This window comes from Macrobrachium nipponense, chromosome 22 (assembly GCF_015104395.2).
Source record: "Macrobrachium nipponense isolate FS-2020 chromosome 22, ASM1510439v2, whole genome shotgun sequence".
NCBI classification, from domain to species: Eukaryota; Metazoa; Arthropoda; class Malacostraca; order Decapoda; family Palaemonidae; genus Macrobrachium; species Macrobrachium nipponense.
Window position 1 is genome coordinate 28,819,807 of NC_087213.1, and position 18,895 is coordinate 28,838,701.

The following is an 18,895-nucleotide window of genomic DNA, read 5'->3' on the forward strand; positions in this document are numbered from 1 at the left end:
TCCATTTCCATAAGATATTCTCTCTTGGTATTCGGAGCACATCTGAAGGGGTCACAATCTCTTGACATTTAATTTGCTTTAACGATTTTGGTTACAGGTTTGCATAATCCCATAAAATTATCCACTGTATCGTTCTTCCCGACCCAGTGTTCAGCATTAGTTGCAGCGTTACCGTGTACAATTTCCTTTAACAAGAATTTTTAATTATGCCGGAATTGGAATGTCGTACGCTTGCAAGTAAAAGCAGTATGATATTTTTCTTTTGGTCCCTTAATTGTTGAAGACCTTGACGTTCGGTAATGCGTACATCACTTCTCCTTACAGTTCTTGTCAAGTTCAAAATAAGGTGAAGCCTTTGTTTTGTATATGGGATGAATATTCTACAACTGAAGCAGCAGTGTATATTTTTCTTAATTTAGTTCATTGTACTTTCAAGTCTAATATTCCATTTTACTTTCCACAACATAATTTATATCCGTTTGTTACTAAACAAATGAGAAAACTTTGACCGTTACCAAAGGCCTCTCTCTCTCTCTCTCTCTCTCTCTCTCTCTCTCTCTCTCTCTCTCTCTCTCTCTCTCTCTCTCTCTCTCTCTCTGGGCAAGATGAGAAATTTAGTGAAGTCCAAGTACCAGCATTTCCACTGCTGTCTTTTATTGATGCTGTAAATCAGAACTTCTCAGAAAAGGTGAACAAGCAGAGATTCGCGAGTTCTCGCTTTTCCTGCTAATGTGATTTGTCATAACGGCGGCTGTATTTGGTAGGTTTGGTGCGTGTGTTTGGAAATATCGGCGCAACAACACCTGTTGCCGTTTCAACGGCCGGAGAAGTTTTGCTGAATGACACGGCTGTACAAACAGGAGGTTGTGATAAAAACTTTCACTGGGGCTCTGTTTTTATTGGAGTAAATCCTACGGCTCAGAGAGAAAGTCTTACGTACGGTGAATCATCATAACTGATATATCCATTAATTTTCCCTGGGCGTACCTAGGTACCAGAATGAGCAAATAGATATTTGATTTCTTACCGTTTCAGTAGGTCGTCACATTGTTGAATTTACACAGTTGTTAAGTTTGTGCTGTAGATTTTCTTCCCCCTAATCTCACCTTTGAAATATATAGATTTTGGGGATAGTGTGCAATCATGGCATTATTTATTTTCCAATTTTAAATTGCATTACTATATTCATTTTACCAAGTAAACATCAATGTTATTATGTGCCGGCATGATCGGTGACTGCTGATTAGATGATGAATATATATAGTACGGTTTTCGTTTGCGAATGATAATATATTTCCCCTGTATTTCTTAAGATATTCAGCAGTCTACGAAATGATGTCGGTCTTTCCGGAATAAGGACAAAACAAATGTTCGTAATATCTGAAGAATTAAAACCCGTGGATAAATATTTTCGATACAAACTCAGCACTGTAAAAAAATTGTATGAATTTAACAACTTTTTAACGGATTTTATCTTCATGTAATATGAAATCTGTTACAAAAACGGACTGCGATTTTCCATATACCGGAAGTGGAACGAAAACTAAATGGAATTTTTAATTGAGGCGACCATCATGCTGCACTTACGAAAATGGGAAATCCCACTTGTGCTTTATGACTGAGCGAGAAGGAATCGCACCTATTCAAGCATCTTTTAAAGACAAGAACTGAAAATGATATCTAGAGATGAGGCAGAGATTTCAATTTATATCAATTATGCATCCAGGTACACATGTGATATTAACGTAAGTTTAGATATCAAAAATCAATTCAATGATTTCTAATCTGAAATTTCATGTTCTTAAGCATTATAATGAAGTTGAGAGGGATACCAAGCAAAAATGTAGAGGTGGATATGCTTCTTAGAACCTTCGAAATACACATTTTGCGCCCCTGCCTAGATGTGTATTTTAAAAATTCTGCTCCGGTAACTTGGCTTCAGACAAAGGAATCAAGTGCATTGTGGAACAATGACGATTTATTGAAGAAGAAATGAAACGTTTGGATGGATGTTATGAGCTGGAATTGTGGGGAGATGGGGAGGGTTGTTTAAGAATAGAAAACAGGTGTAATAAAGCCTAAGATGATTAGGAATCAAGGAACAGTAAGAGGTAGATGATCTCTCAAGTGTAAACACTTGAAACGAACCTTTCGAGATGATTGAGAATCGTCATTAACTCCTGTTGACATTGTCACGCATCTTGAAAATGTGAACAGTTATAGCAAAAGTCTCCCAAGCATTGTGAGAATATGTGAGGCGTGAATTACAATATGATTGAATGGATCACCAATAGATTGTGCCAGGGAGTTTGCAGCATCCCATCGGCCCCAAGTTGCCCTCACTTTTTATCTTTTTACTGTACTTCCATTCTTACTTTCTTTCTTCATTCTTGCACGAACATACACAGCGAGACATGTGTGTCCAAACAAACGCCGACATTCAGTGTTTGTAGATAATATGACAGGAAAAGAAAACTGCAACAACGATAGATGAACATTTCTAAAGACACGATGAAGCTTACGCTAAACCTGCGATTATCCGTAATGAGAAAAAAATCATCAGTTAGGAAGCGTAACTCTCATTATCCCAACTTCACATCGATTTCTTATGTCTCCCGTGTAACTGAAACCATACCGAAAAAAGGTAGACTAATTATGCGAAGTAATGCTGTCTGTGGATGGCTGAGCTCTCAAGGTCTTGGAAAAGATAGAGTGACACGGAGCTTCCTTTTCTAAATTCTCTTTCAAAGTCAGTGAGGCGAAAATAGAGGCTGGAGGCGTCAGGCTTTGTCTGCTGTCTCATTTCTATGAAGATCTGTCAGGCAAAAGTCTCTTCATCCAGACTACCTCCTTCACTTGAAGGTTATTAACTTCATTGTTACCCAGCAGTAATCAGCCATGTGATAACAGCAGTAGAGAAGTCAAGGCCAGGGCAGCTCTTCCCACTCGGGCTAAAGGACTCCGGGCTTCTTACATAAAGGAAATCCTTCCTTTTCCAAGATTTGCAGTTGGAAGAACTTTAGTTCGTCAAGGGCCCTTCTGCAAGAGCACAGGCTTCCTAGAAGAGCATGGGATATCAACAGCAAATCATTATGGAATTCATTAGCAAAACTTACCCATAATTGATAATTAATGAGGGAGGAACTCATGAGTGACCTTTCACCCCACGAAGAGAATGAATGATATCACAATGTCCGTTGACAGGAGGACAAGTTAAATAGCCACCACGAAAGTGTAATTAACCTGTGTTCCTAAGACTGAAAACGAAATGGTCCTCATAATTTTGATAAAAGAAAAAAAATCATTATCACTTGAAAGAAAAAATGTTTACGGTAGCAAACGGTGAAGCCTGAGTGGCAACTCAAACACTTTTCCGTTTGGGTGTGGGTGTATTTGTTTTTCTATTTATTTGGAGGCGAGAGAGACATGAGGAGCCGCCGGGAGAAATCGCCCCTGCGCCACCGCCTTTAAGGGAAGGCGAGGGGGATGCGTGAGAATTTTCTGGACGAAGGTAACAAAAGAAAATACATTCTGCGTAAATTAACTCGATTTATTTCAAGCAGAGGAAAACGCATTGCTTTAGAAGGGAAGTTTTAATCGTAAATACAGCCGAATAACCATTTTGGATTATGATTTAGTGACCTTAGTCTTAACGCCAGATAATTTTCTAACAATGAGTTAATTATTCACTGTGCTGAATTTTCATGGAGTGCCCAGTTTTCTGAATGGGACGTAGAGGAAAAGTTTTGGAGGGAGAACTAGAAATGGCGCAATATTTACTTGCTTTATGGCAACGTATCGAGACACAGCAATGGATGAGTGTTTGACCCACCACCCACTTCTGGGGGATGAAATCGGCCAATGTGTACCCCATTGCTGAGTTATGCAACACTGCTCATGTTTGCTGTAAATGGGTATCTGTCGTCTGCCTGGGTGAGGAGAAATGGGGTTGGTGTAGCCTCCTCATTTGTTAAAGCTTGCAAGAAAAAAATAAAAAGATGGTTATATTATCGTGGCGCCACCAGCTTCGAGGGGGAAAAAAGGTGTGGTCCAAATAAGTAAAAAGGAAGACGCACACATATATATATATATATATATATATATATATATAATATATATATATATATATATATATATATATATATATATATATATATATTTATATGTGTGTGTGTATATATATATATATATATATATAATATATATATATATATATATATATATATATATATATATATATATATATATATATATGATATTTGGTGTGTGTGTGTGTGTGAATTTTAAAGGCGAAGAATCAGTTCAGCAAATCGAGTATTTCTGCAAATAAAAGATAACATGCGTAGATTTTTACTGATACGTACGTATATGGAACCAAGAACAGAGCTGAAAGCAGCACGTATTTGTACGAGATAAACAACCTTCATAAAGAAATATAAATTGTATGAGAAGGTTCGGTTGTATTATGTCGGATAATGTAAAACGATAAATTTATGTGCATTTATTTTATATGACATTGAATCTAATCGAGGCTAACCTCGAAGATGAAGTCTTCTCATCAATAGATGAAGAAAATTGGGCCACGAGAAATCTTTCATGCCATGAACTCAAGAAATTAAGATCTAAGACCTGATGTGTATACATAATTCGAGACCAGAGTAAAAGAGCATATAGACATGAAAGGGTCTGGGGGATAAAAGCGGTTAGCAAGCAAATTACCAGGAAGTGTCAGGAAACCATATTGTTGTCGTTCTGGGAAGAAGGAGAGCCACGTAGGCGGGGGAGACATGAGATGTTTGTCAGTGGAAATACAACAATCAGTTAATGGCGGCAGAGAGCTGCCGCCAACACGCCTGCCTAAATCCCATATTGCTGAGCCATTACTTATCTCCTGAGCTTGATTTTAAAGCATAATAAACCTGACAGTCAGACGAGGCAATAGTCGAAGGTAGAGCAATGGGTATGAATAAAACTTATCAAAAGTAAGCCAAGGTAAATGGCAGCGTGGTTGCGCTTGAAGACGGTATGATAATGACACACAAAAGCAAGCAATCACTGATAATTATTGATGTCTTCTCGTCATATGTTAATTATGTGTAGGTTCCTCCTGATTCCCTCAACATTTTGTATATATCTGACTTGAAAACTACTCTACTTTAAAACAAGAATTTCTCTCTGTCCTAGGATTTTTAATAAATGTATTTGATCTGTTGTTATGCTTTTTCGGCTTCTCATCAGATGATGCTGTAATGATGCTATAATTTCAAGTTATTGTCGTTTGTTATCAAGATTCAAGGTTTTGGCATCATGCATTCGTTTATGATAGTTTTTTTAAAATTCATAATTGTTTCCTTTTCTCTGCAGTTTTTTATCCTATGAAAAGATTTACTGTAAATTTGTAAAACTGGATTAAATTTTTCAACTGTTAGTTTTCTTCGGTAGGTATTAGTTCCCTTCTTAAACTGAGTGAATAGCCAGCGTTGGTGCCTCGGCTAACAGAAAACGGTTTGTTTTGACTACGTAGAAAAGAAAGCATAAATCAGTAAATGTCATTGATTTAAGTAAAGGCTTGATTAAAGTCTTGTTATTGTACAAGGGCTCGAGAAATAGACAAGCAGCAAGATTTAGATAGATAGGAACTTGTCTGAGAAAAAAGTATTAGTCTTGCTGTACTTGGGGCTAGCTGCCAAAATCCCCCTTGCCTGCCCGGTGCCACTCGCAAGGGGAAGAAAAAAAGAAAAAAAAAGAAAGGAAGAAGAAGGGTTGGAGAAGCGGATGCCTTGGCACTTCCTCGCTCGACCCCCAGGAAGCAAGTTCTACCTTTGCATTGACAGGTGCTCGACTCTTGTTGTGTTGAAAATGTTGCTTCTGAAATATTGTCAGCTTCGGTTGATGTTTTCCCGAGTGTTGTTACCAGACGAGGTGAAAGTCCAGTGCTGGCTTCTTTGCCTGTACGGTGCAGTGCCACACTGGGGGACCGGAAAGTGCCAGTTGAGTGATAATTTATGAGATAATTCAAGTATGTGAGACATAAAATGTGGAGGAGAGATACATCACATCTCAGTCCTCCTTCGCCTACGTTCGCCTAGTTTGCGATAACAACCCGTGAAAGGGGAAATCGTTCCCAGACGTTACCACTAAAAAAGGGAGCCCATACAGACCTGTCTACAGTTTCACGCCCTGAAAAGAGGGTTGGAATGATGGAAGAAAAATGAAAGCATTTTATAGAGTAAAATGGGAAAAAAGAGTCAGAGAGAAACATGACTGTGAATTCTGAGAAATTTTGCCCCTTTTTCCTTGCGACTTAATGGTGTACTTTATATTAAAGTGAATGACTTGCAAACTACGTAATAGTTCGTTTATGATGTGTTTCCGTAATTTTCTGAAAATGTTTTTCAATCATTTAGACGACATATTTGCATGCTGATATTAATATAGTAATACATACAGATTATATATATATATATATATATATATATATATATATATATATATATATATATTAGAAAGCTTCATTATTAATTATTGTGTTATTATATTTTTGGTTTCTCTTTTGTTAATTATTTTTTATTTAACTTTATTTTTAGCGATCTCAGAACCCGTATGTTAGTTGTTACATTTATCTCTTAACAGCTGAAGGGACCCTTCCCTGCACACTCGCATATGTTTACATCGCAGTGTTGTTTTAAGGGTAATGGCTGTGGTGGCAAAGGCTTTGTCGAAGAAAAAACATCTCTTCGCCGAAGTAGCTACACTAGGGACATCTGGCATTGCGCTCTCTCCCCCGTCAGGAATGTTCGTGTTTAAAAGGACTTGCGAACTGTCCTAAACATTTGTATTATCACTGGTCTCTTTTTAACCAAGCCCAGATCTTCCCTGCTAGTCTCTCTCTCTCTCTCTCTCTCTCTCTCTCTCTCTCTCTCTCTCTCTCTCTCGCTGATGTTTAAATAGTAGAGTACTTTTGCTCTTGTCATCTGAGTGGATGCTTGTAACTTACTTTGGGAAATAGAATGTCTGATTATTGAGGTATCAGTTCTCGTCGATGGTGTTGTACTGCTGCTTTTGCTTCCTGATATGCTTGATAGTTTATCTAGCTTACGACTCATCGTTAAATGGGAAAGGCCATCGATGGAAAGACTTTGCAAATGATTTCCAAAGTGGGAAAAGCCATCGATGGGAAGACAGAAATCAGAAAATACTCCATCGACTTTGCAAATGATTTCCACACACCTTTTTTGCACTTGAAAGTCATTTAGAGATAATTTGGCACCGCACAGCGCGTCAAGAAGTTTGCCAAGGTGCTGTGGATTTACACTGGCCGTTCCTTCTCTCACGTAATTTACCGATTGGGCTGAGATAATTATGCGTCTGAGGAGGAGTGATTACCGATGCTATGGTAGATATCATCCTGATACCCCTTGTAGTACAATGCTTAGTACGTAGGCTGTTGACATCAGATAAGTAAACTTCTCGCACTTTGTGTGAAGCGATCTTATATTTTATTCACGTTTTTTTCTGCGTAAATCATCACACGTTTGTTTAAGTGAAAAGATGAATAAAGGACCATGCAGTTTGTCTGACTGCAAGGTTACAAAGAAGTTTCTACACACACACACACACAAATACACTCACACACATACACACACACACACATATATATATATATATATAGATATATATATATATATATATAGATATTAATATATATAATATATAGATATATAGATACATACACACACACCCAACAACTTAAGTTTTTATGCAAGTAAAATCCCACTGGTGCAATTGTTTAGAATACATTATTACTCTACCTGGTATACCAAGAAAGTTCGATTCTGCTCCTGACATTTCAGCGTGTTAATTTAATCAAGAACCATCGCTTTTGTTTTGGATACGGAAGCACAGAACTTTCGAAGACGCTATTAATTTTAGAGATATTTACATGACAGTCACACTGTTACCTTCAGTTGATCATGGTATAGTTCTCGGAGTTTTTTTATTTTTGAAGTAGGTAAATATACTATTGGGGTCCCCAAAAACATGCTGATTTTGGAGTGAGCGCTGGATGCACAGAGGGGTAAAGAATCTGTTAAATTTAAATTTAACGGGAAGTTTTACAGGCACAAGGAATATGGATTGCGGCCATTACTTAGTCAGGGTCCTGTTGTCATCAATTTAGAACAAAGCAACTTTGGGAAATATAGCATTTACGTTTTGTCTTTGTGAATACTTATTGCTCAGTTGTTCAAAGCTTATTAATCTTTTATATTATGTCTCTTTTGGTGCAACCATTGCAAATCAGAAGGTGGTGCATTCGTTTCAGCATAATGACTTTGGATGTTTAATGTCTCTGAACTTCAGAGTTGGCGGAAGGTATAGCACTTCTGAAGCTTGTGAAATTTATTCTTCTTACTTCATGATGTGATAATGTGAGACTGCAATGCCTAAAATTAACACCACCAAGCGACTCCATTTTACCCTGATGGCTGAAGTGTGGTCTCAGAATATGAAGTGTACTCAAAAAGCTTAGTTTTTTATATTTTTTTTATCTCAGTCTTCTTGTTAAGGAAAGAGTTAAGACATTTAAATTCAGATCTGAGAAATAAGAAAAAAAAAAAAACATTGTACAAGAGCTCTGTTTAAGTATATTGAATTAAGGTGAGGAACTTTAATCACCTGTGAAGAAAAATGGTTTATGATATGATTCCTCAGTGAAAGAACCAGCTTAGTAAATACCCATTGCATGTGCCACATTTCTCTGTATTTTGTTTTAATGATGATTCAGGGCAATAATCTTTATAAATCGTGTATATTTATCAATTTTGGTTACTGCTGGAATCATCAAGTAGCTTCTTTTTTCTCGTGTTTTCCATGAGAATGATGAGTTTGGGAATGCTCGTATGTGGCGTTAATCCATATTCTTCTCTCTCTCTCTCTCTTTTACCTGCGTACCCACACATGCGCATGCGCGAAGAAAATGGAGGTGTAATTAAAGATTTCCTTCCAGACACCACTTTTGGTTCTTGCCTACAATTTATTTCTGGCCAAGTACAGAGTCCTCTTACGAAAGGTATTTACGGGGTTTCTTGTGAAAGGAACAATGGCGCTGAGGACTTTGCCCTTCGGATAAGAGGTCGTAACTCCTGCAAGTAATAAGGCGCAAGAGACTGCCGAACTCGGGTATAAAGTAAGGGGCTCTCTGAAGGCGAGTTATGGATGAGTGCAGCAGCTGTAGAAACAGCAGCAGCAGCGGATTGACAATCTGAGAGCTTGGACTGAGTTATTTTTGTCGACTGGCATTAGTATCATCTAAAAATAATGGACGGAATAGATCGATATTTTATGGCTGCTTTCTGACGAGCATCTGTATTAAAAAATTGATCAATAATGAAAGTAAAGCGTACGTAACATTGCTAGCAGGACCTAAGATGTGTTAATCAGAAAAAGTGAGCAGTGATAACAGTAAGTATTCCAGTGAATATTGATATTTTCCATTTGGAAAATATTCCTGGTTAAATTAATTCATTATAACTGAGTGTAATATTATTATTACATTATTATTGCGCACTTAAAGAAAAACTGATATTGAGGGCAACTATATTACAGTGATTTCTATTTTTTGTAAAGGAGGAAAGTGACGAGGACAATTATTAAGCTGATGAGAGATTAAAGCTAACAATTATATATCTTTTAAAGTTCTTCATCATGGTCTCCAAGGCCTTGCAACGCAAAAAGGCCTCTGTGATATTCCGCCACTCATGTTTTTCGAGCTCTTCATCTTCCGTAAATCGCCTCTCATCCTCAGCCTCCTGTCTCATAGTTCTCATCCTAACAGGTCTTCTTGGTCTTCTAACTCATGTGGTGCCCACAGGAAGTTCCTCGTTGGTCGAGTGCTTGTCGAGCTCGGCTACCAATCCGGTGGTCCGAAGTTCGATTCTCGGCTCGGTCAACGCGGAATGAGAGGAATTTATTTTTCGTAATAGAAATTCATTTCTCGATATAATGTGGTTCGGATCCCACAAAAAGCTGTAGGTCCCGTTGCTAGGTGACCAATTGTAAAAATATCTAATCCTTCGAGCCAGCCCTAGGAGGGCTGTTAATCAGCTCAGTGGTCTAGTAAAACTAAGATATACCTAACTTTGGTGCCCACAGGAGCCACTCTGACGCTATCATGTATTATCCTCCAAGTGCTGGTGCGAAGGACATCTCCATGCTACCTGTATATCCCCGTCATCGTTACTTTATGTACGAAATATCCTGTTTTCTTTTTTTTCTTTTATTTCACCATTTCTCACTCTATCCTTTCATCTGACTCCTAAGATTCTTTATTGTGATAGCAACAAAATCTTTGAGATGTAGTTTCATTGCCATATCACGATTCGTGTCCATATACCAAAAGTCTGAGTCTTCTTTATTTTCAAACGTTGTTCAGACAGCCAATTGTCCTTTCGTGCAAACTCTTTCTTCACTATTTCTTTGCCCTAGATTTATCTCGAGTCTCATCCTTCTAGAAGCATATTGGATTCGTTCACCTCCATATTCTAAGTCCGTCAAGTTTCTATCTTTGCCCCAATCTAAACCTTCTCTTCCACCTCATTATAAAAACCATAAGAAGGGCAAAAGGCTCAGATGATATAACACTTCTCTGTAGTCACCCCCGATTACTGCAGATTCCATTGACAACCTTCATCAGCATTAATAACTATCTATTTCGTTCATGGATAATTTTAGCTATGTTTGCATTTTTATCTAATCTTCTATCCTTGTGCAAAGTAGCTGAATAATAGAAAGTATAAATGCACAAACGGACACTAGGTAGTTAGGAACGGCGTGCAGGTGCGGGTCCTTGGGGTTAAAGGTAGGGTATTTTCGGATTGATGCCATTGCATATGGTGAAAGGTGGTTGAACACTTGTAAGCGTCTTGTTTTCACTGAAGCTTTTCCGATCGTTGTTCGAGGTCCAGAGTTGCAAGCACTTAGATTAAGTTTGTTTTTTGTGTATTTTACATATAAGTGCATCAAAGGGGAAAGCAGGAAACGAGCACAAGAAATTGTTAAAAAATTGCAGTTCAAAGGAAAAATATGTCACGAGGAGAAGGTAGCACTGATATAGTATCTAAATAGAAATGTCCGATGATAGTGATGTTGCCGCCTAACGAGCTAAATGATCGAAGACTATGGGTGCATGTAGTGAAGGAAGTTGTAGCGAGAATACGTGAGTGCCAGCAAGTGCCGTTGATGTTTTGGCACTCTGGCATGAGACTGAAAAACAATGACAAATGTTTTCTCGCTGGGACAGCTCGTGTCAGGGTCCCCCGTCGGGGTGGAGGGGGTGAGAAACGAGAACGCTCGCAGTGTCAATCCCCATATTGTTTAGACACATCCGAACATTACGTAAACAAACACTGGCGTGTTTCCAGTATCCACCTTTTTCTTCATAAGGCATTTATATATTCAAATGGCTCGTTCGCTTCCTTATTTACCATATTTTCCCCCAACCCTAATATTCCACCAGCTTTTGTAAAAGTTTTTTTTTTTTCAATATTTGTTATAGTTGAATTTTAAATGACACTGATGAGAATAAGCTTTGTAATGGAACTTAGGCTTTTCATTTATTTATAATCGAGGCCATTGTGTAATACCATGGCAGTTATACAGGGCAGATTTTGTCATCTGGACGCCGTGTCTTTATCGCGTACCAAATGACCTAAATCTTCATTTGCTGTAACGGCAAATTCTTTGTGTTTTAGAAATGTTGCAAGGGCTCTTTAACAGAGCTTGCAAGGTAATGCAAAAAGAGAGAGATTTGGATAAGTTATGATCTTGCTTGTGACAGTTACGGGAAAGAAGCGCATTTTGTGGTAGGAAGGTGCCAGGAGAAGGAAAATCAGGTGTGTTTTAATTCTCAAGGACGATTGAATCTCTCTCTCTCTCTCTCTCTCTCTCTCTCTCTCTCTCTCTCTCTCTGTGCTTCATACTTACATCATTTAGCATCGTAGGTTTATAATGCAAGTCTTATTTTTAAGTGAAGGTGATCTTTGTGACTTTGGAAACTGCAGAGTATGTGATTTTTTTTTATTTTAACGTCGCAAAAAATAATGCAGAAATGTGGAAAACATAAGTTGCTTGTCAAAGCAAAAGTAATTTTTTTTTCTTTTTTTTTTTTTTTTTTTTTTTTTTTTTTTTTTTTTTTTAGGATGAAGGTAAAGCCAGCATAAAGATATACAGCGTATCTTAAAACTTTTGATGTGAGAAGTCTTAATACTAGATGCATTAATTTCTCAGTAAGTCGAATATTTCATGTGACATGGTTAGGAGGCGGCCATTTTTGGAGATAGTTTTAGGAAAAGGCTAAACACTGCCTAAAAAAAATTTGCTCTGGTAAATATTGATAGCTTTCTTTAACAAGTGAAAAACGCGCCGAAGAAACAATCGAGTTTTCTCTACAGCGTAAAATGCTGTACGAGCCACGGCTCATGAAACTTTCAGCCACGGCCCGGTGGTGGCCTGTCCTATAGCATTGCCAGACGCACGATCATGGCTAACTTTAACTTAAAATTGAAACTATTGAGGCTAGATGGCTGCAATTTGGTATGTTTGATGATTGGAGGGTGGATGATCAACATACCAAGTCGCAGCCCTCTAGCCTCAGAAGTTTTTAAGATCTGCGGGCGGACAGCAAAAGTGCGGACGGACAGACAAAACCGTCTCAGTAGTTTTCTTTTACAGAAAACTGAAAAGAAGAAATTAAAACCAGAATATTGCAAATGGTCCGGTTTTGTTGTTGAGTGTTAGCCTTTAAGATTCATGCCTTATGTGTGTTAAAAGTGAAATATGTCAGCCAAGAGTCAAAACAGAGCTGATTTGTGTTTGAACTATTCATATAGATTACGTTTAAGCTTCCCTTAACGGGATATAATGAAACATATCCCTTAGTGGGAGACAATTGAATATGTGTTGTTTAAATCTCATATAGACTGTTTGAGATTTTATGCACTCTTTCTTTATTTTCATCAGTAGATGAATACTTGTGATCCCTAAATAAATAATTTCTAATTTTCATATCTAACCATTTATCCTGACTTGGTTTTGAGTTTTTCTTGCTTTTAAATGCGATAAGTCTTCAGAACGAACAATATTCAGCAACACCCAAACTTCTAGAGGTTTTTGAATATTTAGCTTCAGTATTCTAAAAGAAAAAAAAAAGTTAGTTTCTGGTTTTCATGAGATGCTTTCACAGACGTGTGAAAACTCTGTCTAACTGTAAATTATATTTTCGAAGTACGAGAAACTAATGGCTCAGTATAAACGAAAATAATTATGCCGCATATAGATTAACATCCGTCTATTGGAATGGTTATTGAATTGTCTCCCTAAAGTTAGTTGCGTGAGAACTTTGTCGTGAAGCTGCTGTTCTGTGGATATATTTCCTTGTAAACTTTATTTGTGGCAAACAAATTCGCAGTCCAAAGAGGATAATATTTTTGCCATGCTGCGTGGGGTGTTCCTTAGAGTATTGCCAGAAATGTGTCGGCACAGCTGAGGCGAAGGCAGTTTCTTTTTATACGTATTTTTCTTTATTCATTATATTCTTTATCTGTTTGGGAGAAGCTAGCACCTGCTAAAATAAATGATATTATCTTTGGCTTATACAGTCCAAATATCTCCTGAAGAACGGGAATGTTTTGCCTGACGCTCTGTGTGAAAAGTGGAGAGATATTGGCCCTTCGGGAGGGTGGGGAATTGGGCCTCTGGGATTCTATGTACACCGTTCTTAAGATTTTTTTTTTTTTTTTTGTTGGGGGGGCGGGGGCGGTCCTCTTCTGAATTTGCCTCTGGTTCATTTCTTTATAACCTTAGTTGAAGATATTTTATGGTTTTGCTTCTATCCGCGCTTTGGGTTGTTCTTATGCTTTGTCACTATCATTTTTATGCGTCTATGATACTGTCAAAACTTGCTTTATGATGATTTTTTTTCAAATGATGTCTTCTTTTCTTCTTCCCGTCAGCAGATTCCTATACTGAGTTACTTGCACCCCTGAAGCCGCATAATTCGTGGCCAGTTGACCATGAAATTCAGAGGTGCTCAGGTAAACTCGCATCACGAGCCATACGAACAGAGTGACTTTCGGAGAAACTGGAAGAAACAAATTGTATAGACTTCATTGAGTTTTTTGTTTTTTGTGAGTTTTTCTGCCCTTAGGAAAGTTTTCAATTATTTTTTTCTTCAAGTCTGTAGAGTAACTAGGTTAAGTGTTGTAGATTAGTCGTGTTCTCGTGTTAAGATAACTTCCGATTTTGATTTTGAGTGTGACTTCAAGCCTTCAAGATGGTTACTCAGCTGGTCGTTGAGGATGAGTACACGATCAATGTAAAGCTTCGGCGCCCCTTGACAAATGGGTCATGCTTACTCCCACCCACCATAACCATCACGCCCGATGACCCCACCATCACCATTTTACCCCCACCAAACGTCTCACTAACTCACGCCCAAGCTGCCAAGTCAGTCAACGGCGCACCAGCGATGGTGGTTGGGTGTTCGACCGATCTCTCGAAGCCGTTTCCTTTGGAGGGTCCTTCTTGGTGTCACTACAAAGCAGATGACTACTCGGAGGACTTGAAGGCCCGGCAACTTAGTATCATGCCGCCACCTCCTTCGACTCCCGCCTCTCCTCCCCCTCCGCCAGTGAGGCGGACTTACCTTGAAGAACGCGTTTCCGATGACAAAGTCACCCATGGATGCCTTCGCCTGCCCCTGGTTCAGGTGTTCAGTGATGATAATATGCTGGTTGCTACTAACAAGTTTTCGACACCTTCGGAGCCTCCGCCATCGTCATCTGTTCGCTTACAACCGGCTACTTCGTCTTTCAAGAGCAATTCTGCTTCCTCCCACGCCTTGGCACCACCGTCACAACTGCAAGAGCCGCCCCACCCAACCGCCCCAGGTTCACTCTATGTCGAGCGCATACCTGCCCACTGCAAGTCTGACTGTGGGGTTTTGTATGTGCCACCTGTAGACGAACGCCGACTCCGTCGAAGCAAGCAAGACGAGCCTCCTGCGAAGGGAAATTCACGAAGGAGTCGGGCCAGAAGTGATGGCGTAGCGTCCCCGTCCCCTCCTCCTCCCCCTCCTCCGCCGCCTCCTCCAGCAACCTCCGTGACTTGGACACCGCCGGAGAGAGTGCCCCCGAGGAGTTCGTCCTCAAAGGCTGCTGCTCGAGCTCTCTTGGCCGAAGTGCTAAGTCCCAGAATCGAGAACCAGTTACAGCATCGACCTCCATCGCCCCGACCCCAGCGACATGCCGCAAACCATGGTATTTATGGGCACCCGAATTTTGAAAAGAGCAACAGGTACAGTAGCTAATGGCCCGATAGACTTATCTCCCAGCGATCAATTCCTGCCGTTTGAGAAGAACGACGACGAATTGGCTCTTAACAGTAACAAGAAGAGCACCGCGCTCCTGAACTTCTCGGTCAGCAAAGAAAACAAAAAGAACGCCGCTCACAAAAACGCCACCAAATGTATTGCAACGTCGCTTAGCGGCGTCAACTCTTTCAAGAACAACGATCCCGTCAGGGACAGTGACAGGAGCAGGTTGGCCTTTCACGACAACAACTTTCCTGTCCATCTCACCGAAATCGAGAACATCGGATCACCAACTGAAGGTAAGATTTCAGTTATTCATGGACCAATTTCCATTGATCATTTTAAAGTCTGTTTGATGATTTTAGTTGTTAAGATCAATTGAGTATTGTAAGTATCAAGCTTTTAGTTGTTAAGATCGCTGGGGTGTTATAAGTTTTTGTTTTTTTTTAAGACCGCCGCGTTCGTAGTAAAATGTCGCATTAGTTTCTCCCCTGCTTATTGTCTTCACTTGTGTGTGACTTTCAGTTACACCATTCATTGTAATTTTCTTGTCATTTTAGTTTTTTGTCATTTAATTGAACAGTCAAAAGTAACGAAATGCCAGACGAGTTCCGTATGTATATGTGATAAAGCAAATATTTCTGAATATGTGCTCATGTGGCATCTGTTCAAAGATGGCGGCAATGTATATTTGGGTATGAGCGCACTAGAGTATATATATTAGACTGATCGAGAGGAGGTCTATCACACACACACGCACATACACACACACATACGTACATACACACACACACATATATATATATATATATATATATATAAATATATATATAGATGTTTATATGTATATATATATATATATATTTATATAGACGTTTGTTTGTGTGTATGCATGTATGTATAATTTTCGTGTTATTGATTCATACACTACTCTTTTATGTTTTGAAGTATTATCTACTGATGCTCATTAATATCCCATTCACTTGAACCTGAGAGCAACGTATTCCCACAGAGAATTAGTTATTGTAAATGGACACACCCTGAAGAGGATCGGAACCTGTATTTTTAGAGTGACTAGGATGACCTAGCCTTTGGTATAAATAATTTCCAAGGTTAATTGAATTTGATGTGACTGTAATGAGTATTTGTGGCTTAATACAGCATTGTAAAAATGACTTGCGGATTACAAACTGCATTGTCGTACGATACTCCCGCACGCGCACGCACGATTCGTGACAGCTGCTGACATCCTGGCAGGTGAACACTTATATAACAGGAGTAGAACAAAAGTGCTATCATGTTTTGATTTTCCTTAATTCTTTCTCGTTCGCTGCTGACTTCACCACATTGACGATCTCTTGCTATGCTTTTTTTTTTTTTTTTTTTTTTTTTAATGCTAAACGTAAATTTACCTCTCTTGATTTTCCATAATGATCTTACCTGAAATATCTGTGTGATTTAAATACTAGACCTTGAAAATGATGTAAAAATGTATGGAAGTGAAATTATGTGAAATTATCAACTAAAACTTCCGTGGGCTTCTAAGGATTTCCTCAAAACTTAGTTTTTTCTATTTTCATCGTCACCGATTGCCCACGTCAACAGTGATATTCACATTTATTTATACTCCTCTCGTGATACCTAGGCAATTCTTGTAAAGTCTGTTAATAGCTGCGTTATCTCTCTCTCCTCTCTCTCTCTCTCTCTTTTCTCTCTACACACACACACACACACACACACACACACACACACACACACACACATATATATATATATATATATATATATATATATATATTATATATACATATAATTAATATATATATAATCTATGTATAAATATGTAAAATACATATGTATATATACATATACGGTATATATATATATATATATATATATATATATATATATGTATATATTATATAGGAGAGAGAGAGAGATAGAGAGAGAGAGAGAGAGAGAGAGAGAGAGAGAGAGAGAGAGCTCAGTCATGAGATAACGCAACTTTTAATTTACTTTTACTGTACAAGAATCGCCTCGCCATCGTGAGAGTAGAATAAACGGTATGTGGATATCACTGTTGTTGTGGGCGATCGGTGAGGATGAAAACAGGAAAAACACTGAACTTTGGGGAGATCTTTAGAAGAGTCGGGAATATTTTGTCGATGATTCTACTTCTATGTTAATTTAAATAATTTGCAAGATATAGTATCTAAATCACACGTATATTTCAGTTTAAGATCGTCATCAAAAGTCACGAAATATAAATTTACTGTTGGCTTTAATTAACAAAAGCTAATAATAAATTAATAATAAATCTATATATATATATATATATATATATATATATATATATATATATATATATATATATTTATATAATATATATATCTATTATACATCATATATATATATATATATATATATATAATATATATATATATACTATATATATATATATATAATATATATATATTATATATATATATATATATATATCTCCATTTGTATTCCACAGGAAAATGGAAATGGTTTATCTCGGAAAATGCCCAACAGTTTCTTCCTCCAATGGACCTCTTCTTGGAGCGTTTTTCCTTAATAAACGCTCCAAAAAGAGGTCCATTGGAGAGTTGGGCATTTTCTGTGATAAATCATTTTCATTTTCCTATGTGAAGGAATACAACTGAATTACCATATCTTCGTGCCTAAGAAGATTACCAGTACTATTTCTATATCTATGTATATATATATATATATATATATATATATATATATATATATATATATATATATATATATGTATATTGTATATATAAAATCTATCTCTGGTAAGTGCAATCACACACACATACCAGAATATATTTATATAGCATAAACCTACAATCAACAGTTCTTATTTAATTTCTAACAAATGATTCATAAACCAAACGGAATTTTGTATAAAAGTTTCCATTTTGACAGTGAAGTAACAAGTTCACAGACAATTGAAGCAGCAGCTATATTATACATTTACACAAATTCATCGCTTTCATAAAACCACTCCGATATAATCGTAAGGGACAGCAAATTGGAGAGACTATATCTAGAAAATGAACTGGCTGCGTAAGGGTGTCATGACATGACCTTTTAGGTACTAAGATATCAAGTTTGTGTATGTGATTTGTGAGTTGTGTATACTTTCCCATATCTTAATTCAGCTGTTTGTGAAGTTATTTCATTGTCATTATGGAATTATTTTAACAGTAATTTTGTGAGCTGTGAATTTTTAGTCGCTAATTACACACGATTGTGTACGAACTGATTATAAAGGATAAACGGATGAGAGGCAAGTCAATAACATGTTTTATTTCATGCAGTTAAAGTAGTAATTTTAATCTTTTTCATTATTGCCCTCTTTTCGTTATTAGATTAATTTCATCCACTCGAAAGGAAAATGTGGTTTTACACAAGCAGGCAAGTGTTCGAGACGAGGTGGGGAATTCCCCGCTTGCCAGCGCTAATTGATTGTGATAGTTGAAAAGGGGTAGT

The 18,895-nt window shown here is 37.8% G+C and overlaps 2 protein-coding genes across 2 annotated transcripts in view; both read left to right on the top strand.

Annotated features, from left to right (window-relative positions):
* The window catches only part of LOC135198224 (uncharacterized), a 1,334,440-nt gene that overhangs the window by 980,583 nt on the left and 334,962 nt on the right, over positions 1-18,895 (top strand). The window lies entirely within an intron of this gene.
* On the top strand, positions 5,447-15,364 carry LOC135198839 (proline-rich protein 36-like). Its single transcript, XM_064226809.1, has 2 exons — positions 5,447-5,834; positions 14,013-15,364. Exon 2 carries the CDS (start codon positions 14,330-14,332, stop codon positions 15,362-15,364), a length of 1,035 nt encoding a protein of 344 aa, XP_064082879.1. The 5' UTR covers positions 5,447-5,834; positions 14,013-14,329.

Coding starts and splice junctions, on each gene's coding strand:
- LOC135198839 (XM_064226809.1), top strand. CDS start 14,330: ATGGTTACTCAGCTGGTCGTTGAGGATGAGTACACGATCAATGTAAAG.